We start from the raw sequence: 23,338 nt of genomic DNA on the forward strand, positions 1-23,338 counted from the left end.
GAGTGAGCGTGTCCCTCCTCCCTGCAGACCGGACATGCTCAATGCCTTTCCACTGGGTCTCATTTCCCAGTTTAATCCTTGAACCATCCTCTGTTTCCTCCTTGCCCTTAACTCCCCCTGCCTTGACTGAATGTTCATCTGAGGATAATGCAGCCTGCTGGAGTATTTTACTGTGCTTTTCTCCTGACACAACAAACTGTTTCAGTGCAGTCCTACGCAGACTCTACTTTGCTGGTTGTGCTGATCGAGGTCTGACTCTACTTGAGCTATGTTCTTGTTTCATCCCTCGCTCTCGGATTTTCCACCGATGGAGCAGGGTTACGCATGGTGCAGCCCCTTGCAACCCCCCTGAAATTAAGATCTCTGAGGACCTGCTTGACTGAGGGCTTTGTACACCTTGGTTTGTGGTGGGGATTACATGCAACATGCTCTGCTGATGGATCAGCATCACTCATCCTGCTTTGTGTATTCTAGCGTTTTTAATGTGATTCATCCCTCATTGTCTTTTACTGACTCTTACTTTTGTGATCCTTTGTCCATCTCCCTACTTTTCTAGGTTGGAAATGGCAAGAATTCATCCTCCTTCCTGAGGTTTGATCTCTGGATTGGTAGATTGATCACCATCCCTTATGTGCGTTTAGCACATGGTGCTTTAATCTGTCAGAAATAATGGCTTGCAAACAGTGGCAACCATACAGAGAAGGTTGATCTTTCTGGTCACGCGCTGAGTGGTGCCTGTGTCTTTTGCTGTGCTGTTGCTGCCTGGTTGAAGAACATAAGCCAAAGTGGGAAGAAAAAAGAAAAGGCAAGAAAATACTGCTTTTCACACTTTTTAAAGTGTGCAGAAACATATTGTGCTTTTATGTGACACTACAAAAGTTCACAGCAAAAGCCGCATGGGGCTCCAGCACTTGTGAAGAGCTTGTGAGAGGTCACGGTGCTTGAGTGTTCGTGGTAGCTGGGGACCAGACCTGCTGGGTCTCCTTCTGTCTCTGTGCATCTCTGTGCACCTCTTTGCAGCTTTCCTGGGCTCAATTAATTGACAAGCGCTTCCCTGAGATAGCAGAGGGGTGAACCAGCTTACACGTGCTTAAGCAAGGGTTGCCATCATGCCCGTCCTTGCCTCTGTTTGTCTTCATGCACCATCCTCCCACCTGCCCTCACGCTGGTGGTGTTGGGTGGTGAGAAGATGTTGTCCAGCCTCTCTTATCCTTATCTCCATCCAATGCAGAGAAAAACCAGAGGGTGATTCTTATCACTGAAGTCCTGGCTGAATAATTAGGTCATCTAAAGACTTCAGCTTAAATCAAGTGGGTGTCGTGATATTGAATTCATCTCAGTTTCTATGGCGGTTAGGTGTCTGAATCTTAAAGGTGATTTGAACCTTATATCGTATCAGGGTTTTGCAGCATTTAATACTAAAAGCCTATTAAAATCTAGATTCTCAGAGTTTAATAATCTGCTTACACGAGAATATTCCTTTCAAGCTGTTCTGAATAGAATGACAGCAACATTTGCCCACTGCAAAACTTGTAAGCACATTAAATATTATGGTTAGGTACTGCCATTTCCAAATTTCTCGAGACAAACTTGTACATTAATCTAAATCACCCGCATAATTCTTGTTCTCTTTATACCAATTCCAAATTAATATATTTTTAGCACCTTGCCAGATTCTCTTCTTCAAGCTACAAGTCTCACATTTCCCTGCTGTTGCCAATGTACTGTGGTTTGTTTTAATCATACAAATCATAAACAATGAAAGCACAATTGGAAGCGAGAGAGAAAAATGAGATTCTGTAATTGGAACAAAGGAAATTCCATGCCAGCAATAACCCTTTAGTTCAAGAAGGGTTTGGTTATTTCTGGCAGTGCTGCAAAATATCTGATACAATGGAGTCCCCGAAGAGAGAGGCTGTATAACTTTTCAAGCACATAAAACACAGCTTTGTAGCAAATGTAAGCTATAATGAAAGGATAGTAGGCAAATTCAGTGGGTTATTGAGTGGCCATAATTGTTTCCAGAGTATTTCAGAAATGAAGATCATGAATCTTCCTATATTAAGCCTGCTGCTTGGTCTCGGGTTTAGGCAATTTTTCCATAATCTATTTGTCTTGAACTTTACTCAACTGAAGTAAGAATGGAGGGAGACTTCAGGCTGTCCCTGTACGCTTCAAACTCCCAATAGTTTTGCTATGGATATTACAGTTTTTGCTGTTCTTAAAGTCCCATCTTCCAGAACCAGGTGATTATCGGAGACTTCATGTTTAATAAAACAAATTAACATCTGCAGCATGCTTACTGGCTGTAGTGCATTGCATAAGGTGGTTGGGAAAAGGCAGCACTTCCCTTTGGCAGGCTGCAAGGTGGTTGATATTTGGAAATCTAGCAGAAAATGGCTCCTTTTTATTTAGGTGAGAACACTCCCCACTGTGAGCGTTGGATTCTCCTGGTTGCTTTTAAAGAAACTTGCTCAGAGCTGCTGGTGGTGTAAATTGACTGTGGCATTGCAAGCTCTGCGATGACTGCAAGCACTCACTGCAAATGAGCAAACGAGTGCACATTGCAAGCTGGGAAGGCACCCAAGTGCCATATACCCCAATTCGCTCCTGCCACCTGCACCCCCATATAACAGGTGTCAGCATATGGTCAAGGGATGGTGGGACCCTGCACCCTGTGTGGAAGAGGACAGCTGGGGTGGACCTGCACTTGGCTGGCCTCCATCGCACGCCTAGACCCTGTCTGGGCTGGGGCAATTAGTGCGATTGACCTGGTATCTCGGGACAGTCTCTCTTTAGAGAGGAACCAACAAGGAAAGAGTTATCACCTCTTCTTGGAGGCTTATGGACTCATCCAGGAGCTACTCCCTGGCCGCAGGGTGGGATGAGTGGGTTGGAGCAGCTCTTCCAGCCTTTTGGCTCCTGCTGTTTGCACCGCTGATGTGATGCTAAGGTTGTCCCACTAAACCAAAAGGCAGCAGGGCCAGAGAGAGTAAAATGTGGACATCACCACTGCGCCCACCTTTACTGACCCATGAAAACCAGCTGGACATGAGACTTGGGTTCCTGCCAGGAGTGTGGGGGAGAACCTTTTGTTTCCTGTCTCCCTTTTTTTGTATCTTTTTGCCTCCTATGTGGTGAGGACTCGGTGTCACCAGCCCACATGGCCTGTAGTAAATCACATCTTGAAATGCAGAGCAGCTTCAGAGAGTTGTAGGTGCTGGAAATCCCACTCTCTCCAGCTCGGTTATTAAGTCCTGTGCAATGAAACCTCTTCTCTTGCATTGTAGTCCTGTCTTGTAGCAGACTGTCTTGTATTTGTCCCACATCCACTCCCTCAAACAAGTATGATTCTGTAAACAGAGATAGTAAAGGAAGAGCCTGCAAGGGATATCACGCTATTTAAATTGTGGAGCTGCATTTGAATAAGTACTTTGCAACTGGAAGGCAGGCATAAATTAATTGTTATTTGAATGAAAAACTTACTTTCCTTTTTCTAAAAGGTGTAATTCTTTATGTTTGACTTACAGGATTACTTTCTCTAAATCACACGTCAGGCATTGCAGTAACTCATATCTAAGCCTAGCATGGCCAAGTAGAATGAACACACAATTTACATTCATTGCCATATATTTAAATTGCATTTGTCATCTTGTCTTCCTTGCTCTGAAATGAAAGCCTGGAAGGAGCCGCATTTGGACTGGAATGACCAAACATTCACAGGAGATGTTTGTGGATGGTGGGGAGGAAAGAAAGAGAAAATTCCTGAATTTGACTGCATGCTTTGGCATTTATTGCTGGTGGATGAGAAGGAGCAGGAAGGGTCTGTAAGTTGTGCTATCTCCACAGAAGACCTCAGATCATCAGTATTTTCATCAGGTGGTTGTCCTTAAAGTCATTTTTAGCGAGAGCTGCTTATCAGCACATTTTACAATGTGACATTTGTCTTTGGAAAATACCATGTCCCCAGCAAAAGCCATACCCAGAGAGCCCAGGCAAGGAGATGCTGCTGACTGACGTCAACACACGTCAAAGAGGAAAGTATTTTGGGCTTTGCTTATGAAGTGGGAGCCAGAGCATGCTCATATTGCAACACTGATATCCCTTCGGCACAGGGACCCCCTGGGACCATGGGGCAGACTTGAACCACTGTGCATATTTGCTGTTCAGTGCCGGTATCGCCATGGCAAAGGTATGTGATGAGTTTCATGGAGTGGCACTTGTCCTACAGAAGGGGCTGTTTTATTGGCATACGTTGAAAGCAGCTCGAGATGGCTCTGAGATTTCTCCTTTTCTGATCTGTGGCTGGGGAACATGGGAGGAAGGTGACGCTTTGGCTTGGCTTTGCAATGGGACCTGTGAGCCCACCAGCCAAGCAGCAGCTTGGTGGGATGCAGGGGAGCCTGCATGGGGACTGCCCTGGGAGCCCCCCATCCTCCAGTTCCATGGGGGTTACAAAGGCATCTCTCTGCCATATTAAGGCCTGGCTGCTTGGGCCAGGCTGCAGGGAGGGGTGCCAGCTGCCTTTTCCAGCTTTTCTGGCATTTCAGGAATGTCCATCCCTCACTGAAGCTACATTTCAAAGTCTTTAACCCTTTGTTTGGCTGTATCCCACATGCCTGAATGCCAGCTTGGCCCTGGTGCATGGGCAGAGGGGGGCACAGCTGAGGGGGAGCTGGTGTCCCCCTTGTACCCACATGCACCAGGAGGTCTCAGCTCAGCAGAGCAGAGGCAGTATGTCCTGAAGCACCCAAACCATGCAGGAGCTCATCTCTGCCTCTTCAGATGTAGCGTGTCCCCACGCATCTGCTTCTTTGTGATTTGTGCTCAAAGATGTGCAGCTTGCAGAGCCCTCTGCCTTGCTGCTTCAAATGACTTGCGTGATGATGCAAATGGTTCATTTTAGGCCTATTACGTACCCTTGTACCTGGCCGGGTGGGAAGCACCAGGCAGTGCCACTCTGCTCCTCCAGCATCGCTGTTTTAGGGAGAGATCCCTCTGCAAACTCTTTCAGGTTTGCTTCCTTCTTTGGTAGACTTGTCCCCCTGGGGAAGGTGATCCTACTCCACCACCCTCACCAAGGTCAAGTCAGGGACTCTGTTTTCTGGAGAGCAGTTTCAGTTTTTGGACACGTAGTTATGGTGACCTGCCATAGCTGTGTTCCTCCCTCCTGCACGACATTGCTACAGAAATCCTCTCTGGCAGTTGCATGGATTTCAGAAAGGGTTTTGCCCACTCAAACCCAAGCTATTGAGTTTCTTTGTATAAAACTGTTTAGGAGAGAGATTGTATTAATTTAGGTAGGCATCAAACGGGCTTGGTTCTGCTCTTGCTAAAACCTGTGGGAGATTTATCCTGCTAGTTAAATCTCTTAAGCCACAGGAGACTTTTCAGCAATGTGCTTTAAAGCTCCATCAGTGTTTCAAATTAAATTTACAGTGACACCAAAAATGGTAATTTCTTTGGCATCTAAAAAGTCATGCATCTTGTGGATGCTTATGTTCAGTCACCAGATGTGTTTGTCAGGTTGGCACAGTGGCATTAAGTGACTGTATGACAAACAAGCAGCAGATTGAATGGTTCACTGCTCCCAGTGCTTTCTTCCCCTGCAAAAAGTTAAGCCCAAGTATTTGCAGAGCCAGGCAGGTCTGTGCTTGCAGCAGGAGCATCTTCCCACAAGATGGTGCTCGGAGCTTGTGGTGGGAAGCCAGCCCTTCTCCTGGGCACGGGCTGCTGCAGGCTGGGATCCAGCCTGGCGCTCTCTGGTCCCACTTCTACCAGTCACTCAGCTTTCGGGCTACAATGAGCCTCTAATTACATGTGGAAGTGCTTTTTGGAGCTGGAAGCTATTGCGTCTAAGGTATAGCTGTGTTTTATACTTGCCAGGATAATGCAACTATTTAAAAAAAAAAAAAGTGCCTGTTTTGCAAAACACTGACTCCTAACTGGAGGCAACAGCATGAGGAGAGGTGTCTGGGGAGAGGACAGAGCTGTTGGAGTGGGTCCAGTATGCCTGGGCAGCACCGCGCTGCAGGTGAAGCACTGCATGGTGGGGTGACTCTGCAGGCAGCTGCCCTGGTGCTGAGGAGCTGGTGGGGCTTGGGCGACCCGAGCTGATGTCTCTGCTTTGCAGTGATGCTTCTTCTGTACCTGGACAAGCTGTTTATGTTTGGAAAAAGGAATATACACAGGCGTGTGCTCCTCTGTTAGAGGCACAAACACCTCCTTTCTCCCATCCTTCTTTGTCTGTCATCTCTTTCAGTGAAGCATCTCGTGGGGCGCTCAGCCCGTGGGCCCCCGAGGGCCCCGTGCTGGGGACCCAGCCAGGGATGCAGAGCACTCCTGTACGTAGAACTCCTGTTCTGAAAGACCCTGGCCATGGAAATCAGCCTCAGTCCTGTATTTTAAATGATGGGAATATTTCAGGTTGGGGCAGATTCCTGCTGCACCAGTATAAATCTGGGGTTCCCTTTGCATCCTCACATGTCTGAGTCGGTCTCATTCCTAATTTACAGTTTAAGTGGAGTCATCCCCCTGTGTATCCCCAAAACCCTCGGTGTGGCCTCACAGCTGTTGTGGCTGAATGTCCCTGTGCCTCTGGCTTTCTCCACCAGCAGAACATCCTCCCTGAGCTGGCCCCACCATCCCTCCCATCTCGCTCCCCTCCTTTAAATCCCTGCTGAAGTCCCATTTCCTCCTCAAAGCCTCTGTGAGATGGGGCAACTGTCATTGCCCGAGCTGCCCTGGCAACGTGGGGATGAAGGATTAGTGGGCAGGGGAGCAGGGAGCTGGCAGGTGGGGAGGCAGTCACTGGGGCTGGTGCTGGGAGCTGGGTGAGGATGTGATGCGTAGGAGATGAATCGCAGAAAGGAATATTCATCATATTTACCCATGGCACCGGAAAAACGGACGTACAGTAAAGCAGACTGATGCTTGGCATTATCTTGGCGATCTCGCTTTTGTAGGCTGTGCTGGGGTTTGGCAGCATGTGCTCAGGCTGTCAGGTCTTGGAGACAAGGACTTGTTTTGTGCTTGTAGAATACTGTGGCCCGTCACTGGGGCTCCGATGAATACCAACAACCCACAGCTCGAGAAGGTACCAGTGGGCTCTGTGCCACTGCTGTGGCTGCCAGTGGTGGCAGCCGCTCACTCTGTCCTGAGGCCGAGTGTGAGGTTGGTGTGGGGCTCTCGTGTCCTGAGCATCATGAACTTACCGGTAGGGCATGTAGAAATGCATTCCTCCAAAGGCAAGCATGCAGCGATCCCTCCGTCCCTCTTCTCCTTTCTTCTATCACTCTGATAAACTTTGTCATTCCATACATTTTGCAGCAGTGAATTTATATTTCTTTCCTAATCACCGATGAAAAAGCTGAGCACAGGCTTGGCCGCCCTCCTCTGCAGAGCTGCCCTGGCGGCTGGCTGCGCAGAGAGGGTCCCTGTGGAGAGCTGCATCTGGAGATCTCTCCACCAGCTCTTCATCTGCTTTCTGGGTGCTTTACTGACTTGCACGGTACCCGTGTAAATCGAGCTATCATGTAGTGCAGAGCCCAGCACCACACCAAATTCAATGTACGTTCTGTCTAAGCAGTTACTTTGATCCCCGAGGCTGGATCTCATCAAAGACTGAAATCAAGATTGTTTGACAACACCTATTTTCCATTAGCAATGTTGACAGCATTAATTATATTCTGATGCTTTAATTCTTTATTATTGAAATCGCACATCAGTGATAGTCATTATTTTGCAAGGGGGTTGATGTTATGCTAATCAGCTTGCAGTTAACTGGGTCATCCCACTCATTTTTTTTGGCTGTGGTCACAACACTACTGCTCTTGTACTGGAGTCTCTGTGGTCTGCCAAGATTTATTTTAAACAAACATGAGCAAGCCAGAATTTCTGAGCCAGCTTTTTTAGGACTCTTGGGTGCAAGTTATGTGAAAATATTTATCCCTGTTATATACTGTTTAACATCTTCCTTGGTTACTAATGGACTGGAAAGGACTTCATTGTCCTCAAGTGATACAAGTACATCATCTTGCTGCTTTGCAAAGGCAGAGCAGAAATATTTGTGGGAATCTTCTGCCTTTCCTTTGTCATTATTAACTGTTTTGCGCACTCTGTTTTGGGAAGGGCTGGTGCTTATCTTGGGATTTCTTTTGTTTGTACTGAACTTTAAAGATCTCGTCCCATGACATTGTGCTCTCCTCTGTTCTCACTCCCACAGGTACAGTCCCCAAATCACAAGGAATGGAGCAAAAGCTCAGCCTGGCAACCACGAGGTGAAGATGAAAGGTCCTGAGCCAGTTATCAGCCAGATTATTGACAAGCTGAAACACATCAACCAGGTTTGTTGCAGGCGTGCCAGCAGGGATGGCTCCAGAGTGGGCGGTTTCCAAATTAGTCTGGCCTCCCCCGCACTTTCTTCGGGCTCAGCCAGACAACCTGGGGCATCTGCATCTTCTGCAGCTGCGTGCAGAGCCAGTGCCGCCTTGGCCCCGTGCAGTACCAGCCTCGCAGGGCGTGTGTGGCTGGTCCTGATTCGTGTGTGCTGGCATGGTGCTCCGCAGGTGCAGCGGGAGCTGCAGGGTACGTGCAGCCCTCTGGGGCTCAGCCTGTGCCCGGCAGGATGCATGGATGCATCCCTGCGGTGCGCTTCTGCTGGACACCCATCCCCCACCTGATGAAGCACCCAGAAAGATAGAGCTGCTGTGGTGCCCCCGAGCACGAGGTGCCTACGTGGCACGTGCCTGATATCCGCTCTGGTCAGAGGAGTCCCCTTTGGCATTGCTCGCGGCTGGCAGAGAGGGTCACTTGTTTCTTTGCTGTATCTTCCTGGGCATCCACTCCCAGTCACTACTGGGGCAAGTTGCCATCGAATAGGGAAATGGCAGAGCTGGATGAGACCCTCTCTGCTGGGGAAGGAGCTTCCTTCCCATGGTCTCAGACCTGGCATGCTTGCCAGGACAAGCAGTATCTTGTCTCTACCCATCATGCCAGGCCAGGTTAGGTCTGTGAACACGCGCCACTGCTGCCAAGGGATTAGGTGGCATCTCTGCGTGGTGTTCAGCTTGCTCCCAGAGCCCTTCTGCAGCCGGGCCAGCTGAGCTGGGGTCCAGCTCTGGACTCTGCTCTCTGCTCTGTGTCTCTGAGTAGAGGGGATGTTTTTCAGCAGGCTGTTAGCTCAGACCTTTGTACTTTGCAGGGACACAGCGTTGGGACCTTGCAGGGCAAATACTTGATGGTAATGCTGTCTGTTACTACGGCTGAGCTGCCCAATTTCTCCCGAGAGAGCTCTTAGTGGTGGGGACCTTGTTCAGGGTCGCTCTGGCACAAGGCTTTGGGCAGCGGCAGGTTCCTGGGGTTAAGCCCAGCTTTGCTTCCTGGCTGGATGGGTTGCGAGGGCTGGTCTGTCTGAAGTTGCTGCCTTAGCGACTTTTCTGCTAACCTCTGCTTTCCTGCTCCCGAGACTGCCAGGGACTGTTTTCATAGCAGTTCCCGGTTTAACCCCTGCACCTTCTGATGCAGGCACGCCTCACTAGCCGCTGTCTGGGAGCGGGACGCAGCGGTGGATTCGGGGTCCCCGGGAGCACCCTGGCATGTGGGAGCCGATGTGGGCAGCGACAGCGCAGCCCGGTCTGCCTTCCTGCATGCCTCCCCGTGCCGAGCCATGCCATCTGCCAACAGCCCGTAATTATGAAAAAGGGGGTGAGGGAAATAGCATAATCAGCTCCCTATTAAATGGGGTAGAGGGCAGGCTTCAACCTGCAGGTGATAATGATATTTTGCCATTCACAGTGAGAAAGTCGCACCGAACAAAACATGGTTATTAGTGTACTTGAAACTGCTGACATAAAGCGGTTGTGAAAAGCTGGCTGCCACACTGGGTCAAGTTAGGTCTTTGCTGAACAGTTCAGGCTGCTGAGGAGCGGAGATTTGTGGAACAAGAGACCCTGGGTAAACATCACCAGGCTGAACTCAGCTGTTTGCAGCAGCAGAGTGTCTTGGTCAGCCACTGCTCTGGGAAAAATAGTGGTAAGGGGGTGAATATGGTCAGCTTGGTCATGGTCTCTTACAGCGCTTCCCTTCCTTGGCTTGCAATATTGGATTGGAACGTGTTATGGGGGACAGGTGAGTTGTTTTGGCTTAAACCGTGTAAATGTAAGAGTCTGAAAAATATCAAACCCTCTTGTAAAGCTGTGTTTGAGAAAGAAGGGGATTGAGAATAAAATCAGGAGAAAATGTGAAGTGATTTGTGAAAATTACTTATAAACCTAGCTATTCCTGCGGAGGGTCTTTAGTCTATGGTAAATAGCTTATATATTGTGAAAGTAACTGTGGAGGTCACTTAAATTTGGGATTTGGGGTGTCATAGTTCACCATCACACTTATTTCTTGGCCTACCGAAGTTTTGCACTCTCCTTCACATCTGGAATGCATCTCGAACGCCAAAGAGTAGGAAATGTGGAAGAAGCAGCTCTGGATGAATTACAGTTGTGTTTTTCAGGTGTTGGCTTCAGATCTGGGAAGTGGTGGGGACTCCCAGGCTGGGAGGGGGTGAAAATCTCCTGATCCACCAAGCTCAAGCCAACAGTGGCTTTTAAGGGTTTTCAAACATCCAGAATCTTTTGGAGAAAAGAGCATCTTTTTGGGTGTTTTTAGTGCTCATAGCTGTAAACTGGATTCCCCATGTGACTACCAGTAAATTGTGAATCTGGAACCATGTAATGAATTCCTCCCCGTGCGTTGTGTTGGAGATGCAGCTTGGATTTTGTGGATGTGGGTAGACTCAGGAGCCATGCTAGTTAGTGCAATTTTTGTTAAGAGTTCCACAGCTTTTACTTTTACTTGTAGATTTTTGCTAATGTCTGTAATTTGCTGATGACTTGGCTTCGATTTATTCCAGGCTGTTCACGCTGCTGAAAAATGTGTGTTCTTTCAGCAGTGTGCCACATTTTCAAGCTTGCTTGAGTTTGGCAAATGTGTTGTGTGCAGAAATCGTGCTCACTCATTAGTTCATGTCTTCTCAAACTGAATCTGGGTAAGTGCGCATATATATATATATATGTGAGAAATTCTCATCAAACTTTTGCAGTTTGAAATGAGAATGGTGTTTGTGCCTTAGAACAAAATCCACAGGGACTGAAAGAAGTATAGAAAACTTAACATGGAGAGAAGGGGAAAAATTTGCCAGATTGTATTAGTTTGGTTCAAGCACCTTTTATTAAGTTAAAGTAAATAAATGAATAAAGCTCACTGCCTGAGTAGTGTGCTGTCTCAAGCCAGTCCTTTCGGGATGAGTCCCTCTCGGTGGTGCCTACTTACCACATCAAGACTCCAGACCATTTTTGTTTCACCCGAACATGTGATTGTGGGTGTTGCGGGGTAGTTTCTTATTGCCATATTGGAAGTAAGGATTTATTTTTTTTTTCAATTCTGTTAGATGTCTACCAAGTTTTGATTTGTGTTATTTTTGCTGTGTGCCCAGAGGCATGAACAACCCATCCATAAATATTAGCATTGTTATCTCAGCTGGGAGGCCAAGGGTCACCTTCAGGAAAATGAGTTGGAATTGGTTCCTAACTTTTATTTCCCAGAGTGGATGGGGTCTGTTTCTAGCTAGAAGGGTTTTCACTCATCCCACACGTGAAACTATATTGAAATTGAAAGGTTATTCTGTGTCAGCACGAGGTCTTGCTCGGTTTTTTTGTAACTTGGTAGCATCCCTAGGCAAAAAGTGGTGTGCAAGGTGAGCTATTTCCTCTGGTCACACAATTTTCCTCCCACCACGGGGATGTTTAGGTGGCTGACAGATGGAGATGAGGTTCAGTTTTTAACAGATGCATATGGAGGCGGGAGCCGTGGTGTCCTGTGTCCCATGACCCAGGCGCTCTGCCACGTTGGTGACCTCCTCTTGAACCTCCTCCCAGGAAGGGCTCCAGAGAGCGGACCTGAGGGATGCTGGTGCCAGGAAGCAGCAGGGATGGAGGCTGTGGGTACCAGCTCAGCTGATGTGACACTCTTAGTCCTCCCTCCTGTCCCTCTTGGTCCCCAGCTGACTGTTGCTCTCTGCAACGCTTACAGGGCTCTGACACCGCTGGAGCAGATGCTTTACCCCATCCTTACTGCACTTACCTGCTTAAGCTTGCACCCAGTTCTCGTCACTTTTTATACTTAGATAAATCCTGGTGTTTATCATAGGACCATCTCTACGAGGAAGAGTGTAATATTGGGAGAGAAGGGGGGAAAAACCCCACCAAAAATGAAAAATAAAATCCATAAAAGGAAACTTAACTGGGGGAGATGTGTCTTTACAAGACTGTAGGGCCTGGAAACATATTGTACATTTCCAGACACTGGAGTTAAGGGCTCATTTAGAATATTTCAGATATACTGGAGTTTGACAGTTCTTTGGTTTCCACATCAAACAATCTGTAATTTATTGCCCCATATAGGGACTGTGTTTTTATCCATATTGCATATTCTCTAGCCAGAAATCTAACTACCATATAAGCTCTTGAAAAAAACCCAAGCCCTTTGGGGATCAGAATCCAGGCAATACGCTTTCACAGACCCTGAGAAACTCACTTTGATTTATTGCCTTCGAAATAAGGGGAACACACAATTTCTTGGAGTATTACAGCTGTGTTCCCCCCCCCCCAAGCAGGATCTCGCCGCCTTTCTTCACGTACTCGGCGTAAAGACCCAGGTCCTGCGGCGAGCCCCGTGTGAAAGTGCCTCGCGTTGCTCTTCGTGGGGTTTACAGGAGGATGAGAACAAAATTTAAAAGTTTTACGAGGCAGTAAAACACGGAGCTTTAGCTGGAAAGGGAGAAGAAAAAAAAAAAAGGAGGCTCAGAGGTGCGAATGACTGAAGACAAAATAGACTTGAAGTTTGCAAAAAAAAGCATGCCCCAGCATTTAAATAGCCGCGTTTGAAGCTGGGTTGATCAACCAATATGTCCTATATTTGTTTGTAGGTTTAATGGGCTGTTTCCCTGCGGCCTGGCTGCTGGGAGAGGGCACGGCAGAGGTCACCCAGAAGTTAATTTGGAAAGAGGCCAAAAGGCCACAACTTGATTGAATCAAATGTAAACAAAATAGGCCTGGGAACAGCGCAATGCCCTTGTGCCTGAGTCTGTCTCGACCCCTTTGCTCAAAATATCGAGTATGGCGCAGCATCAGGGACCGGTGAAGGGGGTTTAACCCCGCCACGGGGGGACGATGCTCGGGGAGGCCAAGGGTCGGATCCGGACCCTGCTCGGGTCACACGGGGAACGTGCAAATGGGCTGTCTGGGCGGTGCGACAATTGCTCTCCATGTGCAGGGCAGCTCGAGGCGGCCACGGGTGCTCCCCAGGGAGACGTGGGGTCCCGGGGTGCCGCCTCACCGGACCCTGTCCCAGATGGCTCCAAGCAGGAAAAACTATTGAGTTTATTATGGGACACCCTGGGGAGCCGAGTGTTTTTCAGGAATATATTTTTCCCTTCAGAAAAATCCGTGACTTTGACGGCTTTGATGGAATCACATCTCTCTGTGGCCTGCTAGGCTTTGTGAGGTTTATTATTCCCACTGTACTCTAATTCCATGGCCAGATGAAGCAGCATAATAATTAGAAAAGTGCACAAACTGCCAGACTGTTAAATAACGTGATGCGCAACGCTTATCACTTGAAAATACAATATTTAAATTGCACCAAAACAAGTTGCTTTTGGCTAATTTTCCACTTTTAAATTTAGTAACTTAACACTACAATGTCTGAAGTGTTGTATATGTGTAATATAATTTATCAAGTCCTCAAAAGAAATGTTAATAAACACAACAATTACTTGGACACGCCTTTTGTTCAACATTATTAAACAGTTTGCAACAATTAAAATATTAAAACCACATGTTGTTGAGAGCAACCAGACCAGTTATTTCTTACTAAGGCTATTAAATAAAATGACAAAAGATTTTTATTTTAATGATAAATGCATTTTGGAATGAATCAGCTAATTCTTCTTTTACTACACGAAATAATCTATAGCTCCACCAAGTCTAGGCCTGGTACTTAAAGACTAACTCCATCCTCCCTTTGAGCTGTGCCTCGGCTCTCGTTAACACGCCGGGTAAATCCTCTCCCACTCCATATGCAAACGGCAATTACAGGATTTTGCCAGGACAGTTAAATCAGGGGAAGTGTGACCCTCTGTAACGAGAACGTAATTAAATTTGAACGTATCTGACTGTCGGGTTGCTTTTTAAACCCAACCCCCTCCTTCCCATCTTAGTAAGAGCCAGCGTTTGCCCACGCCAGCTATCGCCTGTCGGGACTATATCTACAAATGTCCCGGTGTTATCGGGTTTGTTGTGGGAATGCTGTACCCGCAGGTCAGCCGAAATGGGTTTTCTTTAACAGCTCGAGATTAATTAGACCCGGTGTGTTTGCATGTGTGTTTTTAAACAGAGGCATAATCTGGGCTGTGTTTGCTGAAGTTTCTCGCCTGTGTTACCTATGGTCTTGCACGAGACAGCGGAGCGTAAGGGCTGCACTGTTAAGCCCCATGCTTTTACGGCTTTTGCAGTTAAATTTGCTGTGGAATGTGAGGCATTTCCCATTTTCAGTAAGAAAAGGGCGGTAAATAAGCACATTTCTGGTACTGCTCAGTGACAGCACAGTCGGAGTTGTGCTGAGCACCTGAGCATCTCCTGTGTGCTGTGTAACCCGGATATGACTGCCGTCTCTTACTGATCAGTTGCTTTTATTGAAGGTAGTGCCAAAATGCCCGTCAATATCCAAAGTCCTCATCAGCCAGTTTTTGGAGAAGGTAATTAATTGTGGGATGTTCCTCGGAGCACCCAAGTCCTTTGGTTCACAGCCATGTGTCCCTTTTGTTGGTAAATAATGGGACTGCAGAGCTGTCATTTTCTGAGACAAGATTCACTGTTTCCTTGTCCTTCCTACTTTCATTGTCCTGCCCATGGCAATGAATTTCAGGAACACACAGGAGAGGACTGGGAAAGGTGCGTTCCTGTGTGAAGCCATATATTTCCTACACCAGTATGAAAAAGAAGTGTCTCACCTGTGCTTCCTTTTTCCCGCTTGCCTTTCCGAGAGTTGCTTTACTCATCGGAGGTGTTTCACCACTTACCTGGTATTGGAATAGGTGTTTAGCTCAGGTGAGACTAAAGGAGCAGTGAAGCTTTCCCGGGCGGTGAATCTGGCTCCTTGCTTTTCTCAGCAAGACCAGGAAGCTGGGGCTGAGCTTGGATGGGCAGCAGATTTGGCTGGTTTCCACACTAGTTTATTGTTAGATGTTCGTAACCTTTGGGTAACATAAATAGCGTTTTATCACCCTCCATCCCTGAAATTCCCTGGTCACTGTGGTCTTACGCATGAGAAAGGATTCAACTTTGTCCCTGTGGCTCCAGCTCCAGCGGGGAGGCGGGTGCCTCAGGTGTGTCCTGCAGGGACCAGCCTCCAAACAATGCTGTGGAAATCAGCTGGGAAAAAAATACCTTTGTAAGAGATTCATTTGTTTTTGTGTCCAAAACATGCAGCTGATGCACAGCGGTGCTTTAAAACAAACACCAGATATCCTGTACCAGCGCTGGGGTTTATCCTGTTGTGGAGGAAACAAACCTGGAGGAATCTTTGTGCAACAAAACATGGTGTAAGTGGAGCCATTGATACCAGATTAACAGTTAATTACAGTTATTCTGGGCCTCGTTAATTGTATCGCCTTGTGCTGTGACTCAGGCTGGTAATTTAATCAGTAGATATCCAGGGCGGGTGTCCTCCCTGATGGTCCCAGTAACGGAGCACCCAGCTTGCTCTGGTGTTAGTGGGATGATTGGTAGGTTTCTCATTTATGTGTTTTTCTCCAAAATTTGACTTAACATCGAGGGTTTTAAAGTGTGGTCCAGAGCGAGATGGGATTGGGGTTCAGGGAGCTAATCTCCATTGTCCAGAGCAGGCCTGGAAGGTAACCTATGGTTTTCTTGGCCACAGAACAAATCTGATTGCTCTTGTTCCCCAAGAAAAAGCCCTGTTAACAATAATGTTACTTTTGATTCCAGCCTGATGGCGTGTAACTGCTTAATGATGATGTTCTCAGGGGAAGGGAGGAGAAAGCAGTGCTGTCAGACCTGCTGTGGGCAGGGAGGGCCAGCTCTGGCAGGAGGTCCGCTCTGCACACCGGGCTTTGCTTCGGGAGCATTGCGCCCAGCTGTGGCACGGTGTGCAGGCAGTGTTTCCATGAGCTGGGATGCCTGTGGGATTCCTGCTGCATCCCTGGCTGCTCCGTGCACAGGGAAGGTTGGAGCTGGGGATTTTCCAGGTGCAATTCTGCCGCTTCACCAAACCAGTCTGTGCAGTGGGAACAAGGCACATTTATGGCTTTTTTTTTCTCCCAGAGGCATTAATGCATACCTGGTCTGCAACACCAACCGGGGATGGGTAGCAGGGGAGTCCTTCCCGATCCTGCCTGCTCAGGCTGCTGTGGATTTGTGTGCATCGTGTATTGAAGGAACAGAAAGCACCCAGTGATCTGGTATCAGTGTAAGGTGTCTTACTGCTGTGCACAGAAAGACCGTAGCTGGCTGAAGCAGTTCATCTTCTCATCTCAACAGCTTTGTTCTTGCAACAAGTGTCACCAGAGCTTTCTTGGACTGAAGCAGAAGAGGCATCCGACCTGTACCCCACCCAGCAATCTTGCTTTGGGAGAGGGTGGTGGTCCCTTTTTCAAAGCACTGGCTTGGCTAGTCGAGAAGCCGAGGCTGCTCCTGGGACCTCTCCTGATGCTCTTTCCCACCTCCGTGGAGGCAGTGGCTGGCACATGCTGCTGCAGCTTTCATCCAAGCTGCGCTGCTGTCAGAAAGTGCAAGAGGTTTTGTACATTTTAGGTAATGAATAATTTGTAATCTCGCTCCTTTTGTTACGCCTGCTGACAAAGCAGATGTTTGTAATTAGGCAGGTCTCTGTGCTGGCCAACCCTGTCCCCAGTCAGTGAGACCTGTCTGCACTTGGGCAGGTGTCAATAACTCTCACGGCTCAGGAGAGCTCTCTCAGTTAATGCTGTTGCTCATTAAACTTCTTAGCTTGGTTTTGACACCTAACTAACTGCAGAGGCTGGGTTGTATTCTAGTGCTCTTGCTGGTGAAGCACATGCTGCGAGAGATGGCCCTTGCAGCAAACGGAAGTTTAGGTTGCAGCGATATTTATTGCCTATGGCCCTGCTTGACTCTATGGCAAGGAAATGGTATTTAAAAGAAGAAAATGTGCTTGGCTGGCCTTTCTGAGGACACATGTAAGGAGATGCCTTCTTGTGAAGCACGGGGAGCTGGGAGGCAGCTGGCAGAGGATGGGTGTCCAAGCCATCAAGACGTATCATGATGGGCAGGAAATTACTTTTTATTTTTGGCAGGACCCCTCGAATGCCTCCCACCTACCAGCGGGGAAGGAGTTTACTGACCTTTTCGTGCAGCACATATGCTCCTAAATGCTGAGAGTGAGACTCGTGTAGGTGCGTTTCAGGGCTTCCTCTGCGAGTGTTGGGTCTCGCTGGGGGAGGGTATAAAGTCACCATCTTTGAACCTAATTTAAACGCTGAGTTGCTTCAGCTGCTCAGCTGGTGGCTGTGCATCTGTGTGGGAGAATCGCCCTGGGCAGGGCTCCTGTTGCCTGCAGCTCTGGAGGCCTGAGCCTTGCAGGGTCTGGTCCTGTTGGATGCACTCAGTATCGGTGATGAGTTGCACCCCGGCGTATCAGCAGTGCCCGTGCTTGAGCCTGGATGTTTCCTCATCCTGTTTGTAGACCCATCCTAGGAGGCAGGTGCCAATACTGTCACTGGAAAAGCTCAGTTCATGAAGTTAAATTTTCTCCTCTCTGGGTTTTAGCAAGCAGCAGCCATGCTCTGAATGCAGAGGAGAGCTGTGACCTTGCCCAGGAGCCAGCCCAGCCATCAGCCATTAATTAGGGACCACGGAGGCTGGAGAGACCCTGTTCCCGGGATTACTTCTGGTCTGGTTTGTCTCAGTCGAATGCCTGTTTAATGTGAAGTGCATAAATACTTGTGGCAGCAGGGCCTGGGGCTCTGGGCTCCCAGCTCCAGCTGGGCACCCTCCCCAGCAGCACCGGCCCCGTCCTGCCTGCAGACCCCCTGCTCTGCTCTCCACTCAGGATGGAGCAGTGGCTGTCGGGTGGCAGAGGTGCCACGGGATGCTGGAGGCCACTGACCCCCAGCTCCCAAGGACCACGTCCAGGGCTCAGCTAGGCACAGCCTGCCCTGGTGTGGTGGCCTGCAGGTCCCCAGGGAGAGCAGACCAGGTTCTTGCTCCTCCCTAGCTAAGAGATTTGGGGGGTGTTCACCGTGGAGCCCCCCTCCTCCTGCCTGATTAAGTCTCTGCTGAAATCAGCAGCTTGGTAATTAGCCCTGCACAGGGATTGTCTTGTCTGATAGGAGATAACTGGCATATGAGGCAGTTGTTCAGTCCCCTGTGAGAGCTCTGCGGAGCTGAGGACATTCAGCAGAGCTGTTTGCAGATGTTTTTTGGGCTTCCAGTGCCTTGGGGTGAAGTGAATGCAAAAGTAAAGCTAGAAAGAGCAGCCCCTGGGAGGGCCGGATGCGGCAGGGGGAGAGTGGCTGGTGTTCTGGCAGAAACCTCTGTACAAGACAACACTGCACAGAAATACACAATTTGAGAAATCCCTCTCTGCTGGGAGCTTTCAGGGAAAAAGGAAAGCGGCTGGGACAGATTTGCCTCTCGTTTGTGTGGCAGAAGGAGCGGGGGGGGGTGAAATATCCTTCCAGTGCCGCTCTCGGCTCACTGTTTCCTACCTGGTGCCAAGGACGAGATGTTTGTCTCGCAGGCAGCCCCGGCAGACATCGCCGACAGCCGGAGAGCAGCCACGTGTGCTGGAGCCTGAGCCAAGAGGAAATCTCCCAGCCGTTCTGACCAGGCTGGGCTGAGCTGGCTGGTGGGTGGCGAGGGGGCTGTGGAGACCTGCTCGCTGCTGCACACCCTGCTTGGGCACGCTGGTCCCCCTCTGCAGAAACGTGGGGCGCTTTTGGCAGATGGTTTAAGGTGTCCTTCTAGATGCTCTCGCATCTTGTTGTCTCATGTTTTATCTTCTGGTGATGTGTGCTTTGGGCCTTTCTGAGTGGTGTTTGGGTGGCAGAGTGGGGTTCTGCTCCAACATAACTAAGCAAAATACGGAAAATATGGATAATAGCAGTGATGGGTCCTGGCCCATGTAGGCTCCCACGCCCCTTCTTCACTGAGTTGCCAACCCCCCGAGGGGTGGCTGCTTGGCAGGTAGAGAAATTGGTCCAGGTTCTCCTGTCTAGTGATGCAGAGTGGGTGGAAAGGAGAGGGGAAGGCAGCTGGGGCTGCTGGTAGAGACTGAGAAGCTTTGTGGGATGAAAGACGAGGAATGTGATGCCAATGAAAAGATTATGTGGGAAGGGTTTGAAGCAGACAGCCCTTGCAGGTAGCAAGGAAGGGAGCATCTTTGCAATGCCTTTACCACTCAACAGGTATGGGTGGTTATCTGCCTGCTGGGGACAGCTCTTTTGGTGACTTTCTCTCGTTTCATTCTTCCAGGCAGTCTGACAGCCCAAGTGATCTCGAAATACCAGCTTTTTCCTCGATACAGCTTTAAAGGTCCACCCGCGGGATTAGCGTGGCATTCTGCTCCCCTTTATCAAAGTACAGGTGTAAGCAGAAATGATTTCCCAGGTTGTGCACCAAATGAAACGTCCTCAGGAGGTGCTCTGGCACGAGTAGCACCGGATCTGGAGCAGTTATGGGCCCTGTGACAGAGACTGACATAGCAACGTGGGTCAGCCTGGGCAAAGCGAAGAAGAGCTGGAAGAGAGTGTTTGCAGTAAATAGCTGCATTCCGACGTCACTTCTAGAGAAGCAGTAGCTCACAGACTTCTATCCAGTCCTGGTAGGAAAACATCCAGGCAGACTCCAGCAAGGTGCTGAAGGCATCTACTGCCTGGTCCAACTGTGTGTTCAATGATTGTTTAATAATTGGGTCTTGGAGTTTGAGGGATGTCTGTGTTTGATGCAGGTGGATGGAGAGGTGTAGGAAGGGATGCTGAAGGGCTGGTGATAGTTTGGTCTCAGAAATGCAAAGGAGGAGAAGGAGCTGTAGCAGCTCACAAAGAGAAAAGCATCATTTTTCCAGTGTCGACATCAATACAGGGCTCAGGGACGAGCCAGAAGCAGATGGGGACTGCCCGGGTCCCCAGCAGACTGGGCTGGACCCTGTGGCTCTGCTCAGCACCCACACCGTCCTGTTCCTTCCTACCACCGCACAAAAACAAGCCATAAATAGCTGCAGAGTGGAAGGGGAAGGAACTGGATATAAGGTGAATGAGCTGATCGTAAAGCCCAAGTAATCTCTTTTTTGCATGTGCCTTGTGATGAATGAGCATTTGTTCAAGTCGGGGAAGTGACACCTCCCCTGCCTGGGAGACAGCAGGCAGGAGCCCGTCCCTCTGCCTGCTGCTGTGCCAGCTAGGGCTTAACCCCTGTGTCCAGAAGCATCAGCCTGCCATCACCAAACCGGAGCAATTCATAACGGCTTGGCAGCCTCTTCAGCTGCCGGAAGAGATTTACTGTCCAGTGTGGACTCATTTTAATTACTGCCAGCACTTCAGGGGCTTTATCTGTCTTCCTTTACCCATAGGGATGTTGTCAGTTTTGATAGCTAATCTGGAATTAAGCTGATGATCCATAAAGTAGGGCCACCCTTTGGCCAATAATTCACTGTTGTCACCACCTTCTTTGTGCTATCAGGGAGTGACCAGGAAAACTGATTTACTGGCAGCTGAGAGCATCTCCTCTGGAGCCTGTGAAGACAGTAAAGGGGGTCCTGCTGTGTTGGTAGACCTCAAGGATGGACAGTAGGGAGTTTTCCTGTTCCAGGAGATGATATTTTGAGTGCTAGAAGTAAAGACTAAAACGTTTTTATGGCTGAAGAGCCACAACATAAACTCAGAGCTATGGCTCACCCCTTTTGGCACCTGTCGCCATGGGCTAGTGTGGAGCCCCAAAAGCAGGAGTGGCCCAAGAGTGGTGCGTGGGGAGGGCATTCCGGGGCCATACCTTGCCCACCCTGCCCAGAGCAGACAGGAGGTACTGCCTGGGGCTTGGTCTGCCGAGCATGGCTTCAGCAGTACAAAACCCGAGACGTCTTGAAGCAGGCAGCACAGGGAAATGCAGAATTTGCTTTTAGAGCAGCTGATAAAACAGCTGACGTGCCCAACTCATTGTTTTTCGAAGCACTGAAAATGACTTTTCCAGCTCCAAAGCCTGCTTCCACTTTATTAACGTTTGATTAGCGATCGGTCCTTGTTGTGCTGAGCTTGAAATAGGAGTACAATTAGGAACAGGTTTCTTTGCCACGTCTGCGCTGCCAAGGTGCATCCAACTGGAAGGGCCATCACGAAACCCCAGTTTGAGTGTCCTTCTGCCAAAATGGGCTCTTCTGCCCATGGGCTAATGTTGTGGTTGGAAGAGCAGCGATGCCCGCCTGTGCGCACATGCACTCGCTCTGGCAAGATAGAAGTACAAATCCTGGTATTTACAGATATTTTTAAAGTTTTAAATATCCTTATTTTTAAATGGCATTTGGTGCTCGGTGACAGGGAACATTGAGGTTTTCTGTAATATGTGTTGCATTGTGTTACCGCCCAAGAGGGAGAAAGCTCTCTAGAGCTTGGAAAGAGGAAAGTGAAAATGATGGTGTTGATGTTCCTTTAAGTTTCTGCTTGCACAAGCTCTTGAGCCACCAAGGCCCCTGTTCACAGAAAGGATAAACTGAACAGAGCTGGGAAATAGGAAAGTGGAGTGCAGGGCATCAGCAAATCTCATGGTGGGGGTTAGTTAAATAATAAAATGAGTATTTGCTAATAAAATATAATTTTTTCCATGCTATTTCCAGGGCTAATAAGCAGGGGAAGTGGAGAGAATCGATTCTCCTGTTGCATGCTTGTGTATGATCAGGCCACAAAATTCAAAACACATGAGTTTTTGAAAAGTCCACAACTACAGCCTTTTAAAATGCGTTCCTTTCCCCGATTCTTGCTTGTGATCAGATAATGACCTTCATAAGCAAAACAACCCCAGCTGTATTTCATAATGGGAATATACTTCTGTACATTGTAATGAGCTGTTAACAGGGAACAGTATCGTGTGAAAATCTGCACGTTTCCCGTGATGCTGCCCTGATTTAAAAGCCACCCATAAATTATGCAGTATTGCAGATTTCAAGGTCCAGATTGGCCATAAGATCTAGTTTTTCTCCCCCCAAAACCAATGTTTTCAGCAGGCTGGAATTTAAAATAGAAAAACCTGACCTGTCGGGAATCTTGGGAATTGTGTGGGAAGTACAGCGGCATCTGTGTTGGGTACCTGAAAGTGCATGGCCGGAGCAGGCAGCTTGTGTGATGCAGGGGAAAATAACACCTTCGCTCCTCCAAAATTCTTTCTTATCAAAGGAAGGCGTCCCAAGTTTTGCAGACAGTCCTGAGTGGGTGGGTTTGGTTGAGTTTTGAAAGGTTTCTAGCAGAGCCAGGGGCTGGTTTTCGCTGCGGGATCCCGTTCCCAGGGTCGCCTTCATGATGCCAAGCAGCACCTGGACACACGGCTGGGGATCCAGAGGAGTTTCTGCACTAAGGCACTTTTTCTGCTGGATGTGAATACTTGATTATTAAGTGTATATTACAATCCTGGATATTATTTTAGCTGCAAGTTCAGTCTCCGTCCTCTCCAGCTTTTTAGGTTTGATCGTATTCCAGAGGCTTACTAAAAACATGCAAAGAATTTCAGCAAAACTCTATGGAACACTTTTATTAAATTCTTTCAGTCATGCAAGCTAAATTAAATGACAGCTCTGTCCACCAAAAGATTACGAATATCAATCAGACTTCTCCCCTAAACTCATGAAGGAATTAAATGTTTTTCTAAAAGTCTTCTATTCCCCTTAATAATCTGTTTGGCTGTTCTCTTTACTTTACATATTTTTGAAGTATGTTGAAAGGGATGATTTCTGCCCTAAAGGAGCACAATGCTTGTAGCTCACTGCCGATATTTTATCTGAATTTGTGGGCACAATTTTGGGTATTGCTCAAACTGATATTTGCAATACCGCAGGCGTAGTTTCCAAAAGGAGAAAACAGCTATTAAACTACAGTCCAAGGAACACAATGCTGATTTCTTTTCGGAGACAAGAGATTAATGATAAAAAGTATGTTGCAGCTCTCACTGTTTGTGTTAAAATTGGAAAAACAAGACCAGGTGGCTCAGTGGGCTGGTAGGATGGTGAGCTCTGAGTAAAGTGGTTG

General features: G+C 48.3%; 1 protein-coding gene across 1 annotated transcript in view; it reads left to right on the forward strand.

The window, feature by feature from the left end:
• The window catches only part of GPC3 (glypican 3), a 152,395-nt gene that overhangs the window by 98,006 nt on the left and 31,051 nt on the right, over window positions 1-23,338 (forward strand). Inside the window, exon 6 of the mRNA XM_075763177.1 lies at window positions 8,225-8,345. Coding sequence (XP_075619292.1) covers window positions 8,225-8,345 — 121 coding nt within the window. The remainder of the gene's footprint in view (window positions 1-8,224; window positions 8,346-23,338) is intronic.

The sequence above is a fragment of the Balearica regulorum genome, chromosome 11, assembly GCF_011004875.1.
Source record: "Balearica regulorum gibbericeps isolate bBalReg1 chromosome 11, bBalReg1.pri, whole genome shotgun sequence".
Classification (NCBI taxonomy): domain Eukaryota; kingdom Metazoa; phylum Chordata; class Aves; order Gruiformes; family Gruidae; genus Balearica; species Balearica regulorum.